This window comes from Strix aluco, chromosome 9, assembly GCF_031877795.1.
Source record: "Strix aluco isolate bStrAlu1 chromosome 9, bStrAlu1.hap1, whole genome shotgun sequence".
Taxonomy (NCBI): domain Eukaryota; kingdom Metazoa; phylum Chordata; class Aves; order Strigiformes; family Strigidae; genus Strix; species Strix aluco.
The window spans coordinates 13,127,456-13,154,645 of record NC_133939.1 but is presented as its reverse complement, the minus strand read 5'-3'; the positions used below and the strand labels follow the sequence as shown (position 1 = coordinate 13,154,645).

The window sequence follows — 27,190 nt, the reverse complement described above, 5'->3', positions numbered from 1 at the left end:
ATGCAGTGGAATTTTACCAAGATTTGGAACACAGTTTTGAAATAACGCTCTAATGGAATTTTCATCTCCCGAAACCCACAAAGAAGAATTAAGTGTATATAAATATAGAATCATTCAGCAACAAGTTTGGAAAGAATAAGTTATTAGAAAGAACTAAATATCTGCAGCCTCTTCAGTAGACACTGTACAACACTGGCCAGCCAGCGCAAGTTCTCCCAGTTAAATATACTTCCAAAAAGATGATTAACATAAGATTTCATGTTAAGGATTTTACAAAATACACTGCAATGGCAATTCTTATTTTGTATCACTGAATTCAGCTAATTATTTCACAACATTTCTTTTTAAAGTTGAATTTGAGAAAGCCTTGACACTTTGCTCAGTTCCTCAAGGTGGGCCTTAAGTCCCCTCCATTACACTTCCTCTCAGCTGTTAACAATTTCAGGACTGATTTGCAAGAGATCTCTTATTCTTGTTGGCTTAGCAGCATCACATTTTCTCTCAGAAAAACTAGATGAAAAGCCCATTCAGGCAAGGCAGGCAAAGGTACTTTCCCACAATTACAATGCAAGTTAGCAACAACATACTTCAGTGACGACAGAAGCAACTTTTTCTTTAGGATAGACTTCTATGGCTCAAGATCTTTGACTGAAAATAAACCCTAAGGGCTCAATATATTTTACTGAAGTCATTCTTTAAGAATTCAAGGCCTACCCCCATCCTCAGTCAATACATATGCTCAAAGCCTGTTTATTCTTCCTGAAACTACAGAATACTACCCACATGGGTAGTATTCAGTTTTCAAATAGACACACAAAGGAGGAGGTCATTCTTTAAACTGAGGAAGCCTTTTTTTCTTTTAACAAACTGTTATTGTCAATGCATTTGAACTCCCTTAAAGTCTCTATATCTGCTTGCTTTCCATAATTGCTCTTCCTAATAATTTTCAGAAAGAAAATTGAAGGTCTAATATCAGCTTCTCCCTACATTCTGTTACTCATCCTCTCACTCTCTCCCCCAAAGAATTTAAAGTTCTAGTAGTAGGCAGAAACAGTCTAATCATACATATCTTAGAAAATAGCTATAGCAACTCCCACTTCAAAAAGCAGGATTACCAGCCTTTATGTCCTCAACCTTTCTTTATAAAGATCTAAAGGAAGTCTTGAGTGATACAAATATTCAAGGCAGAGAAATTACATATACCTCATGAAGAATTTTAGGCTGAAATCACCAAAAATTAAAACTATGTTTTATACATTTAGAATGTGTACACTGCTCAGAATACTTACCTGTATGACTGTTGAAGTGTGCAAAATTAGCAAAATTTGCTGTAGCGGTTGACTGAGGAGGAGCAGCAGCAAAGATATCTGAGCCAAGGTCACTGAGGAGATCAAATTGTTTCTTTTCTTGTTGCTGCTGTCCTTGAGATCGAACTACAACAGGAGACTACAAACAACATTTCAATTAGCTAATACAAAAAAGCTGATATTTTACCAAACTGACTTCTGCAAAATATTAGAAGGATAGACAAGCCATTTATTCCTTAAGTTTATGATGCTGTATACAGCACAGACTCTCCTCCTACAGCACGAGGAAGACAATCTATTTATACTACTATGGTTGCTTTTAAAGGAACTCTGCAGAAAATTTCCATGGATTAATAGGGCCTAAAAGAATAAAGTAGCAGCATCTAGGCAACTTCAAAATTATGTATTTAAAACTGCAAATACAGTAGAAATACAAGCAATAAAACTTAGTTTTACAAGTTGGAAAAGAATTATTCACTGCATTCTGAAAAACAATCTTTAGAATTCAGTATAGGGAGAGAAAAATTGAAGAATTTCACAGCAGGGCTCCAAGCTGCTAATTTCTACTGTTTGAGTCTTAAGAGGTCAATTCAAGAGTCGCCTGTATCCTAAAGGTAAAACAGTTTTTCAGCAAACTGTCTTCCCTCCAAAAGCTAAGTGCATAGTGTTGTCTGGCTTTACAAAACAGCATACAGACACTCCCTGAAAACCACTTCATAAGACAGTTACAGAATGCATAGCAAGTAATAATGAACATGCATGCTTTTCATCCACATATTCACTACTAATCTCATGGTTAACAGTATCAGTCATTTGTTTTCAAATTAAAAAAACAAAACACGAAAATACATCCCATGAGGTTCAAACTTTAGAGATATTTAAGCAAAAGACAATCATAATTGAACTTGTCAATCACACAGGAAAATTCTGCTTACCAAAAATAACCAATCAATTTGGTCAATAGAAACAAGCTTAATTTAGAACCTGATCTGCAAACAACTGTATATTTCAACAAAATATATAAAGTGGTCTTTACTGATCATACCCTTAGGTAACAGTTGTTATAGCAAGAATTCTTGTGCCTCTAAAAAAGTACTGCTGAACATTCTGTGCTCTTCAGCTCTGTCACTACTCACTTGGCTAGGTGTGCCCTTGTTTAAGTGCAGTGTGGGTGCAGCTTCTCCCAAGAGAGATTTGAGTGGCTTCACCTCAGGCGTGCTGCTTGTACTACTAGCAGAAGATCCCGATATGGATGCATGGACTGATGCCACCACCTTTGCTTGCTCTGGAGGAACATACCTACATTCAAAAAGAGCAATGGTCTTTACAAGTTTAACATGAAAAGTTCTGCTCAACGTTCATAAGATTTCAGCTTTGCTATTTTAGTCACTGACCCTGCAAAAAATTCTATCAAGCAGTTTGCAAAATACCCGTTATTTACATATGCCAGATATTTTTTAAAAAATGGACTAGAATTCCAAGTCATCAGTATTTTATAGGACTCAATAAACACAAACCACATGTGTCTTCTGCGTCCTAAAAAAGCCTGCAAAACCCTTACTTTATACTGTTGTTGACACCCCCTTAAGCCATTTCTGTTCCATCAATATGAACTACACATTGAGAAACTTCTTTAAATAGTTTGCCTTCTCTGCTTCCTGGAGGAGCTCTGAATAAAGTCCAGAAATCATTTTACTTTACAGAGCTGTGTGATTTAGTTCAAAGAGCACACAAGAAGGAAAGCACTCTCAAGAATGTAAGGATAACAGTCCATCTTCATTTTTTGTCATAGAGGCAATCTTTATAATTGTAAAGCTATCTTACCATCTTTTCTTTTCATATTTTTCCTGTAGAAATTCCTTTACTTTCTGTGGATCCCTGAAGTCTGGAATTGCTGATGATCTATCATCAAATAGGCCTAGCCAAATCTGTTTGCACACCTTATAAAAAAACAACCATGGATTAATCAGAGAAGATATCTTAATTCAAAAAACTAATTAAGTTTAAAACTGTTATACATCAATCTATTAAAGCGTGTGGCTGCACATGTTTTTTTTCCAGACTGAGCTGCTTTAACAACTGACTGGTGCACCACGTACTGGTCTAAAGACTGAAAGTTGAAAGACCGTCGATCACAGCAGGGCAAGAAAATCCTAGCATCCCATTTTACCCTCAAATACCGCTTTTACAAAATATTTGTAGTATGTACTCATGAAGGGGCAAAACACTCTATTTCTACTTGTGCTCTTTAAGACTCTTCTCCTTCACCTAATACTACACATTCCCTTACCGGTACTTATACAGATTCCATATGCCATAAACCCTGGAGGGTAGCTTTTAAATGATCTGAGGTCTAGTATTTATACTTATAATTACTATTTGAGCACAGCAACTTTTTCTTTTTAAACAACCTTTCTTACCATGATGCAGTTTCTACGGTATCACATACATTTAATTTGAATGAGGGTATGAGAGAAGGGGGAAAAGTACTCTTGCTCTGCTTTAATTTTCTAATCGTAGTTGTGAGTGGCTGAAGTACCTGCAAAATTCTCAGTATGTTCAGCTTCAATTCCTGACCAAAACAAGAGGAAAGGTCACTGTTCTCAAAACTAAACACGACACAGGAGCTGTCACACTTAAAATGTTTTCTTTAAGCACTTAAGACTACTCTGGAAGTAATCTGAATATGCACCCAGACAATATACCAAACATTAGCTACCCTCTAAAAACAGTCTGACATTTTAGACCAGGTTTCTTCCAGAGAAGTGGAGTCAAAAAAAGCTTTGGTTTTATGATGCACACCCTTTCTTCTCATACCCTTTCTGACGTAGTCTTGACCATCCCTCTTACACGCTTCCTACAAATGTTGCCCGTTATCCTGCAACGATGTCAGCTTTTCAGCATTGTAGCCCTGAACTTCAGAGGAAGCACATGCTCTAACAAGCAAGAACTGCATAAACCAACTGCCCTGGAAGTTGGCAAATCAAGGTAGAAGCTGCGATACTTCCACTACAGCATCTTCCCCAGAGTTTTCTTCTTTACCTGGCCAGCTAACTTCACCAAAATTGTAGCAACTTAGCATCTCTGGGAGCAGTAGTTGTCAAATGTGATAAATCTTATAGGTCATTTCAAAGATTGCTCAGGATTAGAGAGATTAGACAGACAGCATAAGTATGTATTTCATACTTGATGTCTCTATCTTATATAGCCTGCTTGCATGTCCAACACTCCACAGTCCTTGTCATCTACTGGATAGAGACAAACCACAACAATGGGAAACAGATCCAATGACCAAAGGATAGCTCTAAATTAGTGATTTAAATACTCATCTAAAAATAAGATCAGTAGCTCCTACTTCAAATAAATTCAGCTATTCAGCATTCATTCAGTAATTGTACTCCACAAAAGGGTTAAGTTTAACACACTGATTTGAGTTTGTCAATTTAAGCAGTCCTTATTTGCAGTATGGTTAATAGATGAAATGAAACTGAAGGCATTTGTTTAATACTTCTTCACACAAAGTTAGAAGATACAAACTTAGTCAAAGAAATCACAAGTCTGTTCTATAACAATAACTAATAGCATGAAGCACTATTTCAATAGTAGTAATCTTTCACACGAGGACTATAAATTTTGTCAGCAAAAAGTAAAGTCAGAACATTTATGGTTATAGCTTTAAACATCTGCAGTGGATAGTCTGATGTGGCCCAGCAGTAGTAACTTAAGTTACTTAAGATTTGCTAGTATAACTGTGCCAACTGGCAGTTATGATTGTGAGGAAGAAGTCCTATTTGTGGCTAGTTACAGAATACCTAGCAGTGGGAGTTGGTGGTGTCCAAATCTACACAGTCCCCCCACATCCCCAACCCCAACTTCAGTATTGGGAGGACCATCAGAAAACACTGAAGAAAAAGTTGTGCCTAATTTCATACGAGTAGAAAAACAAGTGTTAGAACAGCCCCTACTTGATCCCACACCTTAGTGGAATAACACTCAGGGCTGTACCATGATGGTTAGTTTGCATCCAGCCTAATATGTGCTAGTGAATGAAAGAGGAGGTCCCTCTTCTCCACCCATATCAGACCATTAAATTACTCCTCCTTCTCCTACCACCCAAAACAAGTCAGATCAAAGAAATTCATCACAATTGCCATGTCACTAGTACCACTGAAACCTGTACTGAGATCAACTCACAGCAACAGTCAAACCACAATCCAGTTTTTCCACCTTTCTCTCTCCTGTTTTTTTTTGCTTCATCTTCACCCTGAAGTGCCTAAGCATTCAGAGTGAGGGGAAAAGAAAAAAAAAAGCCAGAACAAAACTAAAAACCAACTCCATGTCTCAAGCCTTCCTGAACACTACAGATGATTTCTAGGAGAAATCAGAAAACAAAGTCCTATGTGACTTTAGATCATTTACCAGCTATGCAGCTACAGTAGATAACAGTTCTAGGAAGATGAAAACAGGTACGAAGGAGGACTGTGCTGTCCAAACACACTGTTGGTTTAAAATGATGCAAGCTTCTTAAAGGTGTCAATTCTTGCACTGCATTGCAATTTTTGCAACCTTCAGAAAGCAGGCTTCCAGAAGTGTTTCCTGGAGCAACTCATTTCTTCTAAATACCTAAACACAAAAGCAGTAACAACTGAAATATGCCTTAAGTCACTATTATAATTTAATTAAACCTGCCAGGCACTCTTTATTGGTTCTGTTACGGGTAGCAGAGAGAACAGTATTACCAATGGGCAACACGCAACAACACTCAACCACCAACCAAAAGAACTTAAGTCACACACAATTCAGCATGAAGTTCTCATTTTAACAGAGTTTGATAGCAGTAGCTATATGAACAGGTTAAAACATTTATCACACCAGAAATGCAAATTAAATTTCACATAAGTTCTTGGAGAAAGCACAATTTCTTAGAAGTCTTAAATACAGACAAGTCCTTTAGAAAGCCAATTTTTATAAAACTTTAATATCACACAAGAAACTATTAAAAGGCACAGTTTTGTCTATTTCTGTATGAAGTACCACACAATGCTTTGAACATCAGCAGCCGTTCCAAGCAAGCATTCAGAACACAATAAAAGGCCTGTTGTCTTTCCTTGTTTGCTGGTGACCTGTACGCTCTTTCTAGCTATACTTTTGTTACTATCATCTGACTTGACAGGGATCCACAATACTGCATTGATTATGCTTCAAGCGAGCCATTAACACACAATTTCCAACTATCTGCAAAAAACCCAAATGTCAGTGTGCTGTGAATACCCTAGAATGAAATCAAAACTGGGAATTAAAATAAAAAGAATATTATTGTCAGAGACAGAACTTGCATCATCATACAACTGTTGTTTTTTGAAATAGGTCCAAAACCAGGACATTATATTTCCATAGTCTTAACATAAGTCACTAACAGTACTGAATCTTGTGCAAAGAAAAGTTGGCTGTGAGAAATGTGAATATTTTTACCGATCAGGCCATCTCATTTTTTTTATTTCAAAGCTATTTTAAAGTTACTCTTGTGATAAAGATCAAGGGAATTTATGCCATACATCTTGCTACTGAGTTATGGTGGGGAATGATCACTCAGCATTTATATCTTTGGTACCCTGACTACTTCCCACTAATGACAGCTTTTAAACCCACTATCTGAATTTGACAGCATTTGAGATACTAAAGAGTAATTCTAACAAAAAAAAAAGTGGAAACGTAGAAAAATCAGATTAGCAACTTTAGTTGCCAATACTTCAACATGAGCTTCAGTTCTATGCTCTCTCTGTCTGGCCCGAGAGCTGCCAAAAATTCAGAACATATGATTTGAGAAATTTGAATTTGATATCCCAGAGAGCATATATTTCAAAACACCTAACTACTCCATACATAGATCAGACTTGCAGAGCTAATTTGGAAAATGCTACTGCCCAAGTTTCATGATAGATCTTAAGCTCCACTTTAACTCATTCCCTTGCTTTTACAGATATATATGAAGAAGCATCCCAACTCACCACAAAGTTACACAGCATTACTATTAAGGTACTAGGCCTAAAAATTGTATGGCTTTCTGAAATCCTTCTACATTGCACCATTTTCTTGGGGATACTCTGATTCAGCCATGTAATATTAATATTGTTCTTTCTGCAACAGCAGCACAAATAAGCCTCAGCTCAAAAGCTCTGTTCATTCACCAAAAGCCTTGCTATACTCCTCCTTTTGATAACCAAAGCTCTATTAAACAAAATGCTCTGCTTAGGGAAGAGCCTGGTAAGCTGGAGCCAAGAGTAAACATTGAAGTTATGTGGATGCCCCTAGAAACTGTGGAACATATCCAACAATCCATAATCATTGTCTACTGTCCCTGAAAAGTATAATTAGGTCCATGTCCCACTGGTTCACCAATGCAGGAAAAAAAAGCACTGAAGTCAGAATGATTAAGCACATGATGCATTTGAAATTCTACTTTTGTTGAAGGATTGACAGAAGCAAGACTTTGAAATTTTGTGTCTTTACTACATTGTGGGAGACACAAAGCACCAAGACAAAACAAAGTTTTATCTTGTTAGGTAACAATAAGTAGAAAAGAAGATTCAGAAATTATTTTCAGAAAATTTAAAAGTTTGAGAATCCTTTTACAACTGGTTTGGGAAGAACAGTACCTGTTCCCTGCCAGCAAGCTCCAATCCTGCAAGGGATGCCACTAGACATTTGGCAACTAGATACTGGGAAGTTCAGAATTAGATCAGTAAGTACAGCATGAAGCAAAGAGGGAAAGAGAATCACAACCAGCTTCAACTTACTCACCCTGACCTACATAAAAACCCAGGAGGTAGCAAGGCAGAAACTGTGAGTTGCCATGAAACTTAAATATATTGTTGAAAGGAGAAATTGGGCCAAGTGCCTATTGTATGTTATAATAAAGTTTTTACCTAATATTTCTCTTCATACCATTGGTTTCCCTGAATCTGCATGCAACAGCTATTCTACTTGAGGGAAAAAACTGTTTTTCCCAGAACTGCATTTACTTATCTTGTTTTCCATACACTATTTACATTTGTAGTCCTACACTGAGTAATTACCCTTGTTTTCAACTTTGACAGAAAGGAACAAAGAACTGCACACTTCATTGCACGTCTGATACTCCACAAAATAAAGTTGACCAGAAAGGCTTCTGCTTTAAAACCCAGCCTCCTAGTAAGATTTCATGCTTTCAGGAGTTCCAGGCAGGGCTCAAAGGCTAAGAACATAAACATACCTGTTTTACACAAATGTTTAGCTTTTGGTTTTGCTTCTAGGTTTGTTATCATGTTTGGGGGGTTTCTGTGTATTTTTACAGAGTTGGGAAGGTGAGGAAGGACAGGCACACTAAAAAAAAAACCTTCTAATAGAGAAAAAAAAAGCAGCATCCATCAGGTTTTGCAGAAAGCCTGAGACAATCTGAGATTTCAGTTATTTCTATGCCGGTGCTACATATTTCAATTACCAAACAACACTTTACCATGTCATAACTATTTCACTGATACAGATCTCCAGTGTGTGTGGGAAGGCGGATATGGGAGAGACAAAGGCCTTCTGCTTACACAACACATTGAGCCACCACACTTTAGAAACTCCTGTTAGCATAGTTGTGCTAGTTAGGAATAATAAAAATTCAGTTAGGCCAGCAAAATTAAGTTTTTACTCACAAAGCCACCTTCTCTTGTATGCAGAGAAGACAGCATGGCAAGGAAAAGCTATGATAGGACAAGTACTTCTGCTAGTAGAAGCTGCACTTCAACTAGGAAAAAGCACACTACTAGACCAACAGCACTTCTTGTTTAGACCCAGTTTAGACCCTAGTTTTAAAAGCTCAGAGATATTACCTTTCAGGAGTCTGGTAAATGACAAATTAGATTTCCTCTTCTTCTCCCCCTTCCCCCCAATAAGATATCCTCAGTTATGCACCAAATGTAATGCTGACAGTGCAAAGAACCACAGATTACCACACAACAAAACTATGTTCCAAAACATAACACTCACCACAGGAAGAAAGATTTGGAAACAGTTCCCTTATGTAAGCAAGTTATAGCTTTGTTTAGTAATTCAGCACTTCTGATGTCAATATTATTCATTAATCTCTGTAGGTTAAAAGAATTTCGTACTGCCAGTGTACTGATTTCAAAGCCAGTTTGGGTCCAGAAGCTATAGCTGCTTTCCTAAGCATGGAGTCCAAGCTAGTTAAATCCTGCTAACAAAGACATTGTTCTACACACAAGCAGCTCATGTATCTCTATATCGTATTAGCAGAACTACGGATGTACTACAAGGACACCTGACTACACAGCTCATGCTGTCAGGACTCATCAGCTCCAGCTTAGTACTGCTCTTTCCACTCCAGGGTTTCTAGGCCACATTCCATAGTAAAGGAGATTCTAGGACAGCATTTCAGTCAAGCTAAACACCAGCTCTGAACCAGTCCAGTACTGCTACTAGTTCTGCAAGTGTGTGGGGGAAACTGGTACTTGCACAGGTGCTATCAAGAGTCAGGAAGACTGGCACCAAAACAAAATTAAGCCCTGTTAAACTAATCCCAAGCAGCTGAGCACACCCACACAGCATTCTACTCATTAGCTCAGGTAAACATGGTCTTTGCCACCAGAGGAACACAGATTTTCCAAACACAAGACCATCCAAATCATTTTCTTCCACCATATGCATATTAGAACAGGCTAATTGAAAAGGTTATAAAAAAAATCCGGCACCTTTGAAAAGTGTAGTAGAAGAATTAACTACGTGACTGGTTTGCCTCATAATACTATTTTTCAGCTTCAGGGAAAAGCTTCTGAATAAATATTCACAGCTATAACGGCAACATGAGATTAGTACCACCTCCACTTTCTGCAAACAGTGAGTTCACTTTCTACTACCATTGCACTACTGAATCAGAAGCCTAATCAACATTAACATCATTTGATTATGAGTATTTAAACAGAGCCATCTCCATACCACACTCTCCTCATTATTCCTAACATGAAAATACAGTGTGAAAATACCTCACACTGCTCTTCATGAAGAGAATGAAGAGGGGAAAAATCCTACCTAGTAAGTCAGAATTAGAATTGCCTTTATCCTTCAAAAGGACTTCAGAAGGCACTTGAGGAATATCAGCTTGAAGATGACTCCATTCTTGCTGCAGAAGTGAGCTAACCCCAACATCAGCAAAACCAGAGTCCGGACATCTGTTTATACCTGCAGATGAGTAAACTACACCAAAATACAGATGTCTTCTATTACAGTAAAGAGATTTAAATCTATATTTGAAGCAGTAAAAATTCATCCAAAAAAAGTTCAAGTTACCTGTGCCAGAAAGACATTCCTTAGAGGTGTATATAGAGGGAAGAAGATGGTGTCTCACACCTGAAGAGAAGCTGCTCTGAATAATCTCTTCCCAAAGCAGTCACTTTGTGGAAGCCTCTTAGTAACTGAATGTTTTACCCACATGTGCCACAAAGATGGTAATTTGCGACCACTAGGGAAAATTTATTATTTCAGATGCTAAGAAATTTTTTTTTTTTTTAAAGAGAACTTCACCCTCATACAATACATTGACCTTATAAATACTCATTGAAGGAGAATGGAAAACTACTTCCTCTAAGAACAACTCACCACCTTTATAATTACCTTATCTCAGGGAAGCTTTCTTGCTATTCAGAACAAGTTCCCTATTGTACCATGATCTCTACTCATCTGGAAGCAAGAAAGTTTACCACAGAGGCCTTGGCCATGTTGGAGAAAAACTGCGAGGACAAAATGGGAATGAAAATATTTTACAAGCTACAGAAAAACTGAAGTTAAACATACCAGATTGAAAAAAGTTGAGGTTTTTTTATATATATATCGCTGCAGAACTAACACAGATGAATGTTATCACTTCTAAAGTCACCATTCAGTGACTGTACTTTGCTTCACATGTCTACATTCTAAAGTGTTGGACAGTTCCAGGTTTGAACAAGTTTATCCTAGAAAATTTGATTTCTTAATATATACAACAAGAGCCACCTATGCTGAAGAGCAAGCTACGCAAAGAAGGTTTTTTGTGAGGTCAGGTGAACTTCATCTGCCCAACACTTTATCTTATCTGCAGGTGAGTATTCTGAAGTCCAATACCAACAATAGAAAGCAAAATGCTTATTTAACTACTGCAACATGCAGCATGACAAAGTGAAAACATGTTTAATTAGGTTTTAAACTTCTAACAGGGTTTAAAACAGTATCACTTCTGTTCAGTATTTGAGCACCTGTTAAACCTACCATCTATAATCACACATATCTATTCAATGTTACTTTAGAATTAAGGTAATGCACTGCTATCCAACAACGCAAGACAAAACTCAGGAGGACATCTTCCTTTATGAGGTAGCTCATTTAAACCATTCCATTAGTTTAAATAGAGGAATAAGTCCTACAAATGCAAAGACACACACCCCCACACCCCCCCCCGCTTTTGAAACATAGTATAGCATTGTAGAGATCTGCGAACTTTTTTTTGTGTCAGTAATCAATCATGTATCAACTACATCATTATGATTGGCAGACTAGTCAGGTCTATAATGAGAAGAACAACTATACTAATCAACTGAGTAGGGATCACTTAAGGTTCCAGAACAGTGAAAAATGAAGCTGGTAACATTCTCTAGCTGTTGCAGATGCAGTGAAAAACTGAAATTAAAAAAGATGTGGGGAGGGAGGAAGGTACACACACATACACACACACATTTTCCTTTACACTTGTGAAGCTTAAAGCAAAACTAGAGTTTACAATCTAATCTTATGGAAAGATGCCAACATACTACATCTGAAACCACGAAAGAGTCTTCACTATTTTCCCTATGCAAAAGGTCAGCAATGTGCTATACATACATATACACACACACATATATATGCAATGTTATACAGCTGTAACATGTCACAACAATTCCAAAAAAAAAAAGCCTAGCCAAAGCCATTAAGAGTATTTTATAATGTCTGGAAGAGTTTAGACCTTGTTGCAGCTCTCTCTAGAGGAATCATCCACTAACAGTCATTTAAACAAATAATAGATACTTACCAGGACAGAAAAAGAAATTACTACTTCTATTTTCATTCTTCAACCTGACAGTTATGAATGGGCCGAGTTTAAGAAAGTTATGTATCAGCATTTTAGCTAATGATGGGATTTATCCCCACAAAGCTTCACAAGAACATGTTGATAAGACACTCTGTAGCCTACAATCAATAGTTCTACTAAAACAGAATATAGATCCAATCAAAGTGAAATGGAACTTTTTCTAATTCAGAACTGAGGCAAAAGATGCCTCTAAAATCTTCAATGCTATAGTATGATACTAAAATACAAATTTCATCCTCAAATTGAAGACAAAAATAGCCACATCCAGGGTTTACATGCTCCATGTGTCCCTATAGAGCCAATACAACATTTACTTCAGATTCAGTTTTCATCTATTAAAAAGAAGAAAAAGGCTGTACACTAGAACTTTTTGTCTTCAAAGCTGCTCCAAGCCACTCTAAACATAGAGGTGCTTATCAGATAACAATCCTTAGAGGAAAGAAATTCTCCCGTTCCTTTCTCTCCAAGAACCTTCAACACTGATATACTTTCATTAAAGAAAGAGGCTACTGAAACTACTAGAAGACTTTGACACCTACTCTAAAGAAATACAGCTACAAGCAACAAATTTATTTTTGTCACAGTACGCTCTTTCAGGAAAGTCTGCTGCACTCAGTCTCAAGGTCTGAGTTTGCAGAAAGAGACAGATGCATATTGCCTTATGCAAAAGAAAACCCGATTCAGAAATACTGATCATGTGAATCTAGCTTGTCTGGGTTGGGCACTAACACGTAACATTATGATGACCAGCTAAGTGAAATGAGCTCTTTAGAAGCATCGCTTCAAATGATGTTGGCTTCAAAAGGTTTCTGTCTACTTTTTGCTACCAAAAAAACAATAATCAAAGTTTTGCTTAAGTAGTGTTTCAAAGTTTTAATATTGAAGTGCCAAAAACACTTGATATTCTTCAAATACTACTTACTTCATTTCCATGTTTCTGCAGAAATTCTATTTCCTGTTGTGTGAAAGTAGTCATTGAAATTGACTTCACTCTGTGGGGTGGATTCAAGCCCCGTCTAAAAGAAGAAGCAAGAAGTATTTAGTTTTCAGGAAATCTGTCATCATACAATCACTTCTAACATTACAACCAGAAGTCGGTCAGTTTTACACTCAAGAGCCATCTCTGTAACTGCACATGCAAACTCACTCTGACACTTCCTATGCAAATTTACAAAAACACAATTAGACTTTTTTTTAAATCCTAATCTGCTTCCCCAAACCTGTTCACCCTTACCTCTGCCATTCATCTCAGTCTCGGGACTCTGTTGTAGTTTTCTTTCTCTTTAACTCCTCCCTCACATCAATGTATCCTTATTACAACTTCTACCCAATCACTAGATTTCTTCGAGCTAAACACCCCAGATCAGATTTGTTTTCTCTTGCTTTAACTTATATTTCCTGTTTCCTCCCAGCATCTTTTCCTAGTTTGCTTTTTGTCCCTCCATCCACAGGTCAGTCTTCTTCCTCCTCCTCCTGAGCACTACACAAGTAACAGCGACAAAAGCAAAAAGACAATGTTTTTATTGTGCTCTCAAATGAGAGATACCATTACTGATGCAATAGCTCAAAACTTCAGCAGCTCTGCCTTAAACAAAGACTTGCACCATTCTCACATCCATGCCACAGACTGCTGCAGCAGGGATAACAGAAACTCAAGTCACTTGTGCTGCCAGAGCCTGATGTTGTCAAACCCAGTTCAGTCAAAACCTGCAAGCACAGAGAAAAAATCCTGCTGAGCAACACTGCCAGTATAAGAAAAAAAAAAAGCTTTCTTTCTTTTCAAGTTCTTTCTTTAAATACATACTAACTACTGCTTCTGCCCACAAATACTTACAATTAAAATCAAGCCCTGTTTAGCTCAATGGAAACAAGAACATCACATCCCACATATGCCAAGCTCGGGCAATACAGTGGGGTTAGTTTAACACTTGAGTTAATCAGGCCTGGATTTTTGCGATACCATCTTAAAAAAAAATGAATATACATTAACTCTGAGATATCAAAGAAGACAAAATTCTGTGGTTATGTATATGAAAAGAAAGTTTCCAGAAAGGAAGTTGGGGAAAACGTTCCGATGTAATACAGGGCTAACAAATCAACTGGTAACAATGAGCTTTGTTGCTTATACTTGTTACTACACTTTAATTATAAATTTGGTTCAGATTATTTTTAGCAATTAAAAATCACTGACATCCAATTTAAGACAACTAGTAGTTTTCTTTAAACTCCATGATTATTCCAAGAACACTAACAATAAATTAAATTGTTACCCATCAAAACAGCATACAACAAAGATCTGATGTTCCAAATATTAACACTTTCTACTCAAACTTTTACAGAAAATTTTTAGCACTTTGAGTTTCTGAGTAAGTATAATGGGAAAAAAAATGTGCAAATTCACCTTGACACCTAAATTCACAGTGTACCTGTGAGAAGACACAGGCATGTTTTAAAAAATTTCCACGTTTTTAGTTAGTGATTAGAACACTAAGCAGTAACATGTTAGCCTAAGTTTCAGTAAAAAAAAAAAAAAATCAGATTTAAGACAGTGTTTGAAACACTTGGATAAAAATAAACAATTGTATTTTGCTAAGAAATATAATGAACTTAAGAATACCTTAAATTAGAAGGCATATACAAGCCTATTGGTATACGAGAATTAGTTTTACAGAATGCTATTCCCTTAAGCAAATTTTTCAGATCTGAGCATCTAAAATTAGACTCCACGGTTCAGCACCTCGACAAGAAGGCAGAAGTAGTTTTATTAAAGCTACAGAGGTTTCATGACAGTTTCTTCAACTCAACCATCAGCAAATTCATTTCTTGTCTCAAAATGTTTAAATTCCTTGGTGAACGGGAAATCAGCAATTTATCATCCTTCATCCAGCTGTAAATCAAATCCACATCTACATCACAAATAAACAACACTTATTAAAATACAGTATCATTATGTAAAATTTTTTGAAGTAAATACTCATTTTAAGATGATGCAGCTTCAAAAAAATCTGTAAGAATTCTATGTAGTTAAAATTAATTGTTTCAGAGCTGGTGCTAGTATTAACTTCAGTTGTTTGGTTTTTGTTTATTTTTGGATGTTTGGGGTTTTTTTTTTAAACACACCTTCTTGGTCTCTGTGTTTCACTAAGCAACACTTGCAGAATTGCATATTAAGTGACAGCATAGAAACAAAGCAGACATCCACCTGGCATTTCACATAAATATGCTCCATCAAATATTATATGACAATCACTGTCCCCTGCTTTTACAGTAAGTATAAAAGTGGTTCTGTCTACCTTAGCCTGTTCAATTTACTCTCCTCCTATTAATTAAGGAAGATGCACAGTTAGATAGTTGTAAACTATTTCAGGACTGTTTTAAAAGCCAGGGTTATTCACTAACACATCCACATGCCTTTCGGCACAGGTAGTATATCCAAACTTTCACACTAGCTTCTGCTGGAAATTAATTTTTACAGTAAGTAAAATTTAAGTGCTATATTGTACCTGTGTTTGCAATTTAAAGGCACTGCACAAATGTAAGCAGTACCTACACTACACTGACCTACTAGGACTCTTCAAAGCATTTACATCAGCAAACATGTATCTTCAGTTCTGTTAAGCAGCAATATTAAATGTAATTAAAGCATAGACAAGATTTTGTTTAGCCTAACTAGAGACTTCCCACATGCCCCACTCTCTCTCCAGTGAAGACTGTTCTAGAGTTTTAAGGTTCAGGTTATAAAGTTCCCCGATTTACACATCATATCCATGATGTGGGATAAGATGAATTCTCATTTCTTTTACATCCTCCTGCTAAAGAAGGAAGACATGCCCCACTTCTAAAGGTCATGACACAGAGGTGTCAGACGTCTTGCATGATGAAAGAGAGCATGTCACCATATCGGTGGTCCAGGAAGACTGGAAATCCTGAACATAACTTTAACAGCCACAAATGCAAGGTTAACTATGAAGTTGCAGTACTATACATGCAAGTATTTATTTAACATGGTAAGCAGTGGGGGGAAGCCTATGAAAAGCCTCCTCTTATGCTAAAGCAATGTAAGTAGTCAGACTGGAACAAGGAATTCAAGACAAGAGGCTGCGTTATACAGCATGCAAACACAGCCCAAAACATCTGCATTATCTTCCTTAGATAAATTACTTTGATTCTACCATTAGGACAGTTAAAGCCCTATTTTTTAATGATTTCTAACTAGCACGAGCTACTTTCAATAACATTATACCCATGAACTGAATAGAATCTCCCTAAACCAGAACAGTTGTGGGATTTTGAAGCAGAACTGGAGAACCAAGCCTAAGTACTAAAGCTACTCTTACTTCAAAATCCCAAGATATTTTATACCCTTCCTTATCTAAAGAGGTTACTTGACCCAAATGATTCACGAACTACTCATCTACATATGGGGGAAGATTACTGGTAGACAGTCAAGTATAATTATCCCTTATGAAGAATTAACCTTTCTTTATAGGAAAAAAAATAAAATGTATCTACCACTTGCTTTGTTTCTTTCCATGTATTTGACAAGTGTTTTGCACAGTTCTAATGCCTTACAGTATTCCCTATTTAACAGGAGACAAAATGGATTATGAGTCCCTAAGTCCAAATGAATAGTGCCTAAATTTAAATTGACCCTGAACAAATATTTGCAACCTGCACCCATGAAGCAGTACTAGTTACTCCTTCCTCTACTACAGAGTTCCTGCAGAAGACAGCAACCAAACTGTTGCTACTTCAACACTTAATCCAGACTGCAGCTATCTCCTAAGAGGCCCTGGGGAAAGACAACCAAGTTGGGACTACTCTGCCATCTGCACTTATCTGGCACACAACAGCTAGAACATCCCACACATAGATCCCACTCATCACTGCCAACTTCTTCATACTCATTTCTGTGGAACAGCACTATGACCAGAACTTCCAGCTATGAGACCTATCCTCTACTGACCCTCCAATGAATTAGTCCAAGCTTGTAGTGACACAGCCTATCATAGGACAGCTACAGAGAACACGAACATGAGATCTCTGTTCTTCAGACAGCATTGTTAAAACTGGTGCTTTCACAAACAAAGGAAGCTTTAAGGCCACTGACACAAGATTCTGAAGTCTGGCAACTGAAACATTAAACATTCAAAACACTGTCAACAAGCACTGAACATTTGTTACTAACATAGCTTAGTAGCAAATTATGGTTGAACTTGTCATTATTGGCAGAGCAGCCATTCCTGCATTTGTCTCAAACAAATGTCAGCAAAGTTGTCTGCAAAGGCCAGGGCTAGGAGGGGAAAAAAAAATTTAAAGAGTGGGCTCTGCTGGAATAGAGAGTCACTTCCATGGCAGGAACAGTGGGCAGATGGCTACTCAACACCACTAATGTCCCCCGTATCATATTCTAACATGATCCCAAGTCTAAGCCAGCAAAATCTGATCCCCTAAGAAGCAGGAAGTTAATGAGGCAAGCCAAATGCCAAGCCATCACAGAGCAGCCTACATCCTCAGGTGTCTGGAAAAAAACCTTTAGAAAACCCAATGTCACAGCATTCCTTATTATTTCTATGCTATTATTATTAGCAAAAGAGAATATAAGCAGTACTGGCCATTCCCAACACTTGTAGACCTCCCTGGAGACCCTCCACCATCTCATAAGCTCATTTATTTTTAACAGCAAAAGGCTCACACACAGATTTAGAAGCACAGCCAAGGTTAATTTAACTTTTTTCTTAAGAAAAAATAAACATCCTTTCTGAACTGCATAGTATTGCCGTGGCATAGACATGTTCTTTGCTCTCCAGCCATGACACTGAAAACAAGAACATAGGAAATACCCTTTAAAATATATATACACACATACATATAATACACAGAGCCATTTCCTAAACCTGCTCTGAGGGGGGGGGGGAGGGACTGGAAAGTCATGTCAACACAACCGTAATCACCTATTTATCTAACACTATTTATTTAGACCATTTGAATTTCTGCAAAACTTCTTCTGGGGAAAGGGACAATAACTCACCACCATTGCACAAAGATTTATTTTCCAGTTTGTTACTAGTATCTGCCATCAAATACTTCAATCTGGCTGACACAGAAGTCCCTTACCCAGGAAAATTTTAAATTTAAAATTGCAACTAGAAATATTATAAGCAGCCAAAAGGCGGCCATACGATCCAATAATTGTAAGAAATAGCATAAAAGGGCTTTAGCATTCCTCACAGTCACCATATGTTCTAAACACTCTTTGCTGCTGCTTCCAGTGCCAACATCTGAACAAGAGACTTACCGAGGAAGTTGGCAAGGGAGGGAGTAAAGAGGGCAGCAGTGAGAAGGGTAGGAGTGCCCTAATTATCACATCAGCAAATATTTTTTAGAGTCAAGATTAAATAAAATTTCTATAGTACAAAACTTGTGGAAGTGGACTCTTAGTCAAACAGGAATATTTTGCATTTGAGAATTTAAAAACATGTTCTTTCTATGAAAGTTAGGAGCGGGCTGACCAAGAGTGGTACAGAAGTGCTTGAAAGCAAGGATACGCAGCGAGAGCTGAGAAGCAAGGCAAAGAGGCATTTGATAAGACAAAGGGAAGGATGTCACTGGATAACACATGGTAGCATCCAGAAACACAACAGACATGGCTTCCAACATAATCCTTTAAACCAAAGGACTTCTGTCAAACCAAAAGAACCTCTCTGCCAACATTTCCCAAACACAGTTTTGCTATAATAAAGAGAAGCCTTCTGGTTTTGTATTACTGTAATCCTTGACCTGAGAAGGCTGCTCCTCTAGAGCATCTCCTCCCACTCTCAGGGAAACAGTTGTGTGTATATTCCTACATATCCTATAATCTTGTCCAACACCAAAAAGCTGAATTAGGCACAGCTTGTGTGATCTTAGTGTGCTTTTTTCCACATGAAAAGAGTTGAAACACAGGGGACAAGCAGAAGTATTTTAAGAGGAAGCCACTATCCATGAACTTTCTCCTGCACGCACCATTTTGCACAGTGAAACTTCTGCTCTGGTAAACCCGATCTGATGAGAAAACTTAAAACCTCAATATTACAGAAAAGGACCTCCTCTATGTTATCCATACTTTTCACTTGACAAGACTCACCTTCAACATTTAAGTCAAAACCAGATTTTTTTAGCAAAGTCACTAGCACTCCTATCATTTTTAGCAGTACTTGAACAAGTTAAGACATACTATTTTTGAAAGCAGTTAAGAAAATGGCAGGTTTTTTAAAGCTAAATCTAGTAATAAACAGCATTGCTCTCTTTCTACACATAGAATCTTTAGTGGAAATTAATGACGGATCCAGAATGAAGGTTTTGGGCTTGAATAGACTGTACTTGCCAGGACAATGAATAAACACTTCAGAAAACTTGTGAAGAAACAAAGTTAGACTTCAGATTTAAAAACTTTAGCATGAACTGTGTCTAGAACAACATGCCTAAGATGATACCGACATTAGCAACCACTTTTAATTAATTGGGAAACCTTTCTGAAGGAGACTTGTTAATGTACTAGTATTGTAATCCTGCATTGGGCACTTCACACTTGAAAAAACTGGTCTACTTGACTCCAAGAATATTTCTTGTATCAGATTAGAAAAAAATTAATTAAAACAAGAAGCAATGCAAGTCATTCACATAGCACACAAACAAGATGAAGTAATAAGATTATTAATGCCTTACAGTAAAGCAAGTATTATGGGGTAGAATGCAAGCAGCCATTAAGAACTACAGAAGCAGCAGTACTTTTACACTTATTTGCCATTATGTGGTTTCTTCGCAAGTCATTTCTCTCCACTGTGGAATTCTACAGTAAAAAGCATTTGGAAATAAACAAGTTGGATGAAGGACTATTCTGACAGAAGTGTTAAAAATAACAGTTTCTAGTTATGAAACAGACATGACCTATCTCTACACTAAGTCTCATCACTAACAAAAATATCCCACTGGCTAGGTTCTAAGGTGTTAACCAATACATATGATCTTGCACACACAGTTTATGAAAGCATTTCTAAGTCAACATGAAAAAATGAGCCCAAAATTTCAGAAGAAAGCTTTAAATCCTCTTAACAGTCCTTTACTCCAGCTTTAAGTGTAGGTGTTACTAGCTGTAACAACTAAAAATGTTGTTTGTGGTTTCTTTTTTATAGCAACACAGAAACACTGCATATTTAGAATGAAAGACCTATTTGCATTTTATTAGACTACCAATACGTTAGCAACTTTTCTTCAGAAAAAGTCTTCCTCCTTTAGGCACGTAACATCCAAATGATGGCCATCTTTACAGCAGCTGTCCTCTGCTTACTAGCTGTTTCACTACATGTACATCTTTTTGGTTACTGTAAATTGGACTATGGACTTCAGTAGTCCGTATCTCCTGGCCAACAGATAAAAGGAACAAATCCTACTGAACCCACACTAAACAACTCAGCAGCACTCATGATATATTTGTCTATTAAGGTCAAGAAGCACGAAAAATAAAGGAAAACACTCTCATGGAGCAGTTTTATCAATGCTGTCAGTTTAACCAGTAACAACATGTGCAACCATTAAATAAGCTCTTTGCAGTAGCTTAAAATAGTTTCACATGCCAGCACAAATAACAGTTTGCTAACCGAGCAAACAATAGCCAGAGCTGGCTGATTAAATAGCATGTATATGTCAAAAACTAGAGTCTCTTTTCAATTGCACAACCTGAATGTGTTTTCTATATTTGCATCAAGCCTGTTCAAAAGTCTACACGAAGTAGAAGGAAAAAAAACCCCAAGACTAATTAACTGTCTAGCAGTATAAAAGGCAGTTTGTTCCATGTAAATTCAGCACAGAACTAACATGTTTGCTTTGTTTTGAATCTCAAATGTAATTACTAACTTTGTTCTAAAACACCAGACCTTACTCGGAAGGCCTGTGTGGGGTACTTAGTCCTTCTTAGTAAGGGAAAAGAAATTCGTTCAGGCTCCTGAATGCCTTTTATGAGCTCAAACCCTTACAAACACAAATCCGTACCCTTTGACATACTACTACTACTTATACTAATACTGCTTTGGTCACTCTTTGATTCTGATCCACTCCATAAGCACAATGCCACAGAAACATAAACAAGCAAACAGATTTAGCTACGGAAACAGTAACACTGAGGACAGCAGGGTTCTGCCCCCCAAGTTATATATATGTAACTGAAATTCAGAACTGACTGATCTCAACTCCTAGTTTCGTACACACTGTGTTGGAAGAGGAAGGGTGGAAGAGGGAGGAGGAGTAGTGGGGAGGCCCATGCAGGAATGAGGAACAGGAAAAATGCAATCCATTTTATCAGAGCCAATCCCTTTCCATGGTTTACACGTATAGTTTGTAGGAAGTAATAAAGAAAACACCTTCTGTGACTTTTCTGATCAAATATATTAAACTATTAAGGCTAGAGTTTATCCTCTAAGCTAAAGTTTAGAGAGTTGTCTTACAAACTATGATCAGACATAATTTGATACACAAAAGGCCAGGCTGGTGATTTAACTTAACATTAAAGTCAGATTTTTAAACGTCACACTCGGCATTCACATATAGGGTTCGCCTCCCCACCTCTTCAAGACTGTCATGAAAGTGACTTGTTCGGCCACGTGCCCTCTCCCCTTTCCAAAAGTATTCTCCAAACACTTGTTTAATTAACTACCCCCTCCACGATTCCCGGGGTGGTGGCGGTGCTCCCCCCTTCACGCGCGTGCCCTCGGCAAGCGCTTCCATTCCCTTCCGTGCAGGAAAACACCTCCCCGGGGGCGGCCGCGGGATGGATTTGCTCCGGACTGCTGCTGCCGTGCTCCCCGGCCCCGCACACCCACACCCTCGGCTAGCAGCCGCCATCGCCCGGCCGGGGGGCTCCGACGGGCATTTTGAGCGAACACCCTCGGGAAAGCCTCCCGGCTGCCGTCGCCTCCCCCGCCCCGGGAGGGCCCCCGCCTGCCCGCTCCCCTCCGACGTGTCTGACCCAGCAGCCCGGCGCTACCGTACGGCAGGAAGGAAGGGGAAACCCGCGGGGGAAACGGCCGGCACGGCGAAACCGATGGCGAGGCGCTACACCCTGCGGAGCACCTCGTTTCGCCGCCGCCCGGGCAGACGCGTCTCCCGGCGGCGAAGCGAGCCCCGGAGGCCGGCCAGGGGCGGAGGTCACCCCGCCGGCCCCGGGGCCGCCCCCCCCCTCCCGGGCCGGCTGGAGGGCCGGCGCCGAAGGCCCCCCCCGCCCGCACTCACAGGATGCCGGAGCAGGAGGTGCACACGAAGCTGCCCACCGTCATGTCGGTGTAGGTGGGGCCGCGCTGGTCGCAGTCGAAGCACTTGCGGTTGGGCGGGAGGCTGCTCATCTCCCGCAGCAGCTTCAGGTGCTTCTCCTCCTGCTTCCGCTTGGCGCTCGCGGCCATGGCCCCGCCGGCGAGGGGACGGCCCGGCACGGCGCCGGGCCCCGCTCACACCCCGACGGCGGCGGCGCTCCGGGGCCCGGCCGGCGGGAGAGGGGGCCGGGGCGGGGGGGGGGGAGGAGGGGGAGGGAGGGGGGGGAGGAAGGGGCGGGGAGGGCAACCGGCGCCCGCCGAGGAGCTGGGGCGGGAGCGCGGTCGCCGCTTTACGCCGGCCGGTGGCACCGCGAGAGGGCGGGCGGGCGGGGGGCGGGCCGAGGGCCGCGGCGCGGAGGAGGCCGGCGGCGGCGGCGCCAGGCCCGGGGCGGCTGAATGACGAGCCCGGGCGGAACCTGCGCGACACCTTTATGAGATCAGAGGAGGAGATGGCGGCGGCGGAGCGGCGGAGCCGAACGCCCTCGGCGGCCGCAGCGCCCCCTCTCGCGCGGGAGGACGCACTCCCCCTCCCGCCGCGACCCCGACCCCGGGGAGCCGCCTCCGGCGGGGCCGTGTCACCTGGCGTGACCCGGTGGGCGGGGGGCTCGCTCCGAGGACCGGGGAGAGACGCCGCCCCGGAGAGGACGCGGGGGGGAGGCAGTCCTGTGGAGAATCCGAACGCAAAAATCGCGCTAACATGTGCGGTTCGCCTTTTCTCGGGGAGGAGGGGGTCGCCCCTCCCCGCGGTGTGCTCCGGCCGGCGGCTCCGCGGTGGCCTCCAGCGACGCCCCCGGGGCCACCCTCCCCCCGCCTGGGGTGAGCGTGAGGCGCGGCCGTTGGAGCAGCGGCCGCCGGTCTCCGGGCGCCCCTCAGCCCCAGGCGGTGAGGGCGGGCTCAGGCCGGCTGGGGAGCGGCGCCTGTTCCCGTAAAACAGCAAGCGCCGAGCTCGCCCCCGCCCCAGCGCTCCCGGCGGCCCTCGGAACCGCCCTCGTGCCCCAAAAGTGGGAAAATTCAGCCGTGGGGCCTCGTGGGCGCAGGGGCGGAGGCGCAGGCGGTCCCGCAGGAGGCTCAGCGAAGCCGGGCCCAGGGCTCGGTGAGAACAGCCAGCGGGGTGTTCATAAGGCAGCGTGATTTGTGAGGAGAACGTTGTTACAGGGCTTTCTCTTTTTTTTTTTTTTTTTTTTTTTTTTTTGTTTGTTTGTTATGGAGAGGAAAAGTGCACAGCTTCCCCTTGGGAATTTGGCTGTCAGTGCCCGACTGGACACTTTCCTCATCAAAGGAAAGAAAACAGAGCCAGCAGTCACATATATCTGCTGATATCCTTGAGGAACATGTGGCTCCAGCTTGAACTCGGATCCACCACTGATCTACAAAATATGCATTTGTTCCTTACCAAGCTGCCTAAGGGAATATTTTTCAACAGAGTGCAAAATACTTAAAAAAAAAAAAAAAAAAATCAGTGTACTTTATAATTTGGTGATTTAATTTGCAAAACTGCCTGGCAACACTATGTGTGATTAAAATCTTTTAAGGTTAAAAGATTCCCTGTGCTGTGTATTGAGGGTCAAGTTTTGCACTCCTGACGTCAGTACGTATATTAGCACTAGCTTTTTGTAGGAGCGAGATCTGATCAGCTGTATTTTCCTCATAGTTTTAGTTAAAAAAATCTAGGTGTTCAGCTTCAGTAATTTGGCATTCTTCCTCTGATTTCTCTGGATGTGCTGATTTACATGAGCTGATCAACCAGTCCTAAGTTTTAAACCCAGAGTATAACACACTGATCTCAAATTTTTCTAATAATACGGATGGCAGGAGTTGTTCATAATCTGAAATAAACACTAACTCATGAAATAATCACAAATGCTTAAATAGCATTCTTAAAAGTAAACACAAAATATTTCCAGTCTTGTAAGGACCAAATTCTCACTGCTTCCTCTAATTTTTCACTTCTTTATGAAATGCTGATATTCTTGTTATCTCAGAAGGTTTCAGGTTTTTTGCCTTCTACAAAACACGCTAACATTGGAGGTTTGCCAATGACCTAAATGACCTAAAGTAGATGACCTAAATTGGGGGGGGGGGGGGGGGGGGGGCGAAGTTTAAAGGTTAAAAAACAATTTTTTTTCCTGGAAAATACTTTGCAGAGCAATGATTGGCCACAACACCTGCTGTGGTGGGGAGCTGCTACCTGCAGTTGCATTTTGTTTCAACGAGAGTCAAAGGTGCTTTGTAACTGAAGAGAGAATGTCCAACTTCAACTGCTTGTGTCGCAAATGTACTTACATGAATTTCACATAGGAACAGTTGTTAATAAAAATGATACCATTGTCATTGAAGCTGTCATTGTCATTAAAAGGTACAACTGAGCTCCCAGGGAAAATCCTAGTCCTGCTTAAATCAATCACGCCATTCAGTAGGAGTCTTATGGATTTCATATTACACCAGAGCAGGCTCTAATTTGTTTCATGAAGAAACAGTTCTGATGTTATTCATGGACAGCACCAAGATGGGCTTATGTTAGTAGATAAATTACCTTTATTAACATTCATTTGGGTTAGAAATCACTTTTTAAAAATACCAAGCCTCTCCATTCTATATATTTATGAAGCTGATTTACCCCAGAAAACTACATAATGAGACTTCAGAGGGTTGTGAAGATACACCCTTTTGCAAACATCCATAAGCTCTGTGGGATTTGGGTTCTTCTAGAGACTGTGAGCACATCTGCTCCAAATCTTGGGTTCCTACAATCAAGCATCTAAATCTTACCATCTTGTTTCCCGTAGGAACCAGTGTTTGAGAAATACAGCTACTTATGTATAAACGTATGCATTACACTGTTGACATATATAGGTCTGAAAACTGGCTGCATGAACCTCCAGCCCTGTTTTACCTCCCCGCAAGCAATAATGTACTTGTGCTGCTCTTCCACTCCCTCCTTTTCTATTTTTTCGCTGCTCACATCTAGCATTTATTTCCTCAAAGCAGATGGCTTGTGTTTTCTCAAAATTAGTAAGGGAAAAAATCCACAAATAAGACACATGAATAAAAACTACTCTTCAGCTTTACTCTTTGGTTTTCTTTTCCTTATATATTTTTTTCTGTTTCTCTACCCTAGGACCTGAATTTCCTTTCCTACAGCTTCTCTGTCCAAATTTGTTCTTCATTCCCTCCTCCTAACGACCAGTCTTTCATGGTTGGAAATATACTGGCCAGCTGTTTATTCCAAAAGTGCTTAATCCCAGCTCCACCTGCTACAGCTTTTAGCATTAAAATTAATTTATAACAAGAGGTAAATCAGTTATTTCTTATGCTTGCAACATTTCTCTTTACATAAAAATCAGGACTTAAAAGTTAGTCCAGTCATGGGTAATATCTGAGAGATATTGCTTCAGTAAACCCTTAAATATGGGCTAATAGGGTATAAATTATAACATACAAGCACATAATCTAGGGGATTTATTGTCAGGACCAAAAGAAATAAGAGTCTAAGAATGTACATTTGGGACATGAATAAGACATTCTCTGTTTGCCACTAGGATTGAGGTCAATAATATCCATTTTAAAGCAATTAACCCAGCGGGCTAAGTGACGTGAAAATTATCATGCCGAAAGACTAATGGGCTATTAAATCCATCTTGCTTCACTACTGATGGGCATACAAAATTAATCCTGGGATTAGGTATACCGGATCTGTGGTTAACTGCTACTGCAATATTTGTATACGAAGGGTTTTCTTAAAATGCTAAGAAAGAGCACAGCAAGTGTATCTGGCAAGAATATTCACCGATATGCTCTATTAAAGATTCAGTCAGATTAGTCTGTCTGTGCCTGGCCTTATTTAAGCAGTAGCTTTTTGTTAATGAATAGATGCATTTTAGCAAGAGATCAAAGCAAGAGAAGACCTGGTAATGTTTATAAAAATCATTACTGATTGTTGACAGTTACTTAAATCTAGAAAATTTAACTTCAGGAAATGGTCAGACAAATATGATTGAATTATAAAACTGGTTTTATTTGAAATGCCATTTCCTTTTGACATTTCCCACCCACTGCTATGACATTAACATGGTAGAAAAGGTAAAATGATCGATAGCCCTGCCTTTATAACAGCTGAAACAGACCTCACAATACAAAGGCACAGTCACATCAGCTTGGTTTTTTTGTAACACACAAGTTAGTGGTCTTTTTTTTTTTTTTTTTTTTAGATGCCATGTTTTATTAGTGTGACATACACCTAATTTGTTTTGAGTAATGTAGGGTAGGAAGTGATTTTCAGCCACCACAGGAATGAAAGCCGGAGATTCAAGGCAGACGTGCTGGCTTGCTGACTCTGAGGATGACATGGAGGCGGTTGAAGGTATGGGGTGAGAGACACAAAATCAAGAGCTAGCAGA

General features: G+C 39.8%; 1 protein-coding gene across 11 annotated transcripts in view; it reads right to left on the bottom strand.

The window, feature by feature from the left end:
• The window catches only part of AGFG1 (ArfGAP with FG repeats 1), a 35,465-nt gene extending 12,490 nt beyond the window's left edge, over positions 1 to 22,975 (bottom strand). For 5 of the 11 annotated variants that reach the window (XM_074833745.1, XM_074833746.1, XM_074833749.1 and 2 more), the window contains exons 1-5: positions 22,717 to 22,974; positions 13,373 to 13,466; positions 3,132 to 3,247; positions 2,444 to 2,606; positions 1,290 to 1,446 (exon numbers count right to left, since the gene is read on the bottom strand). In XM_074833745.1, the coding sequence (XP_074689846.1) occupies positions 1,290 to 1,446; positions 2,444 to 2,606; positions 3,132 to 3,247; positions 13,373 to 13,466; positions 22,717 to 22,883 (697 nt within the window). In that variant the 5' untranslated portion in view covers positions 22,884 to 22,974. Of the gene's footprint in view, positions 1 to 1,289; positions 1,447 to 2,443; positions 2,607 to 3,131; positions 3,248 to 13,372; positions 13,467 to 13,996; positions 14,142 to 22,716 lie in introns of those variants that run through there. The other 6 variants (XM_074833748.1, XM_074833751.1, XM_074833755.1 and 3 more) reach the window with 3 other exon arrangements.
• Between the last annotated feature and the right edge of the window lie 4,215 nt (positions 22,976 to 27,190).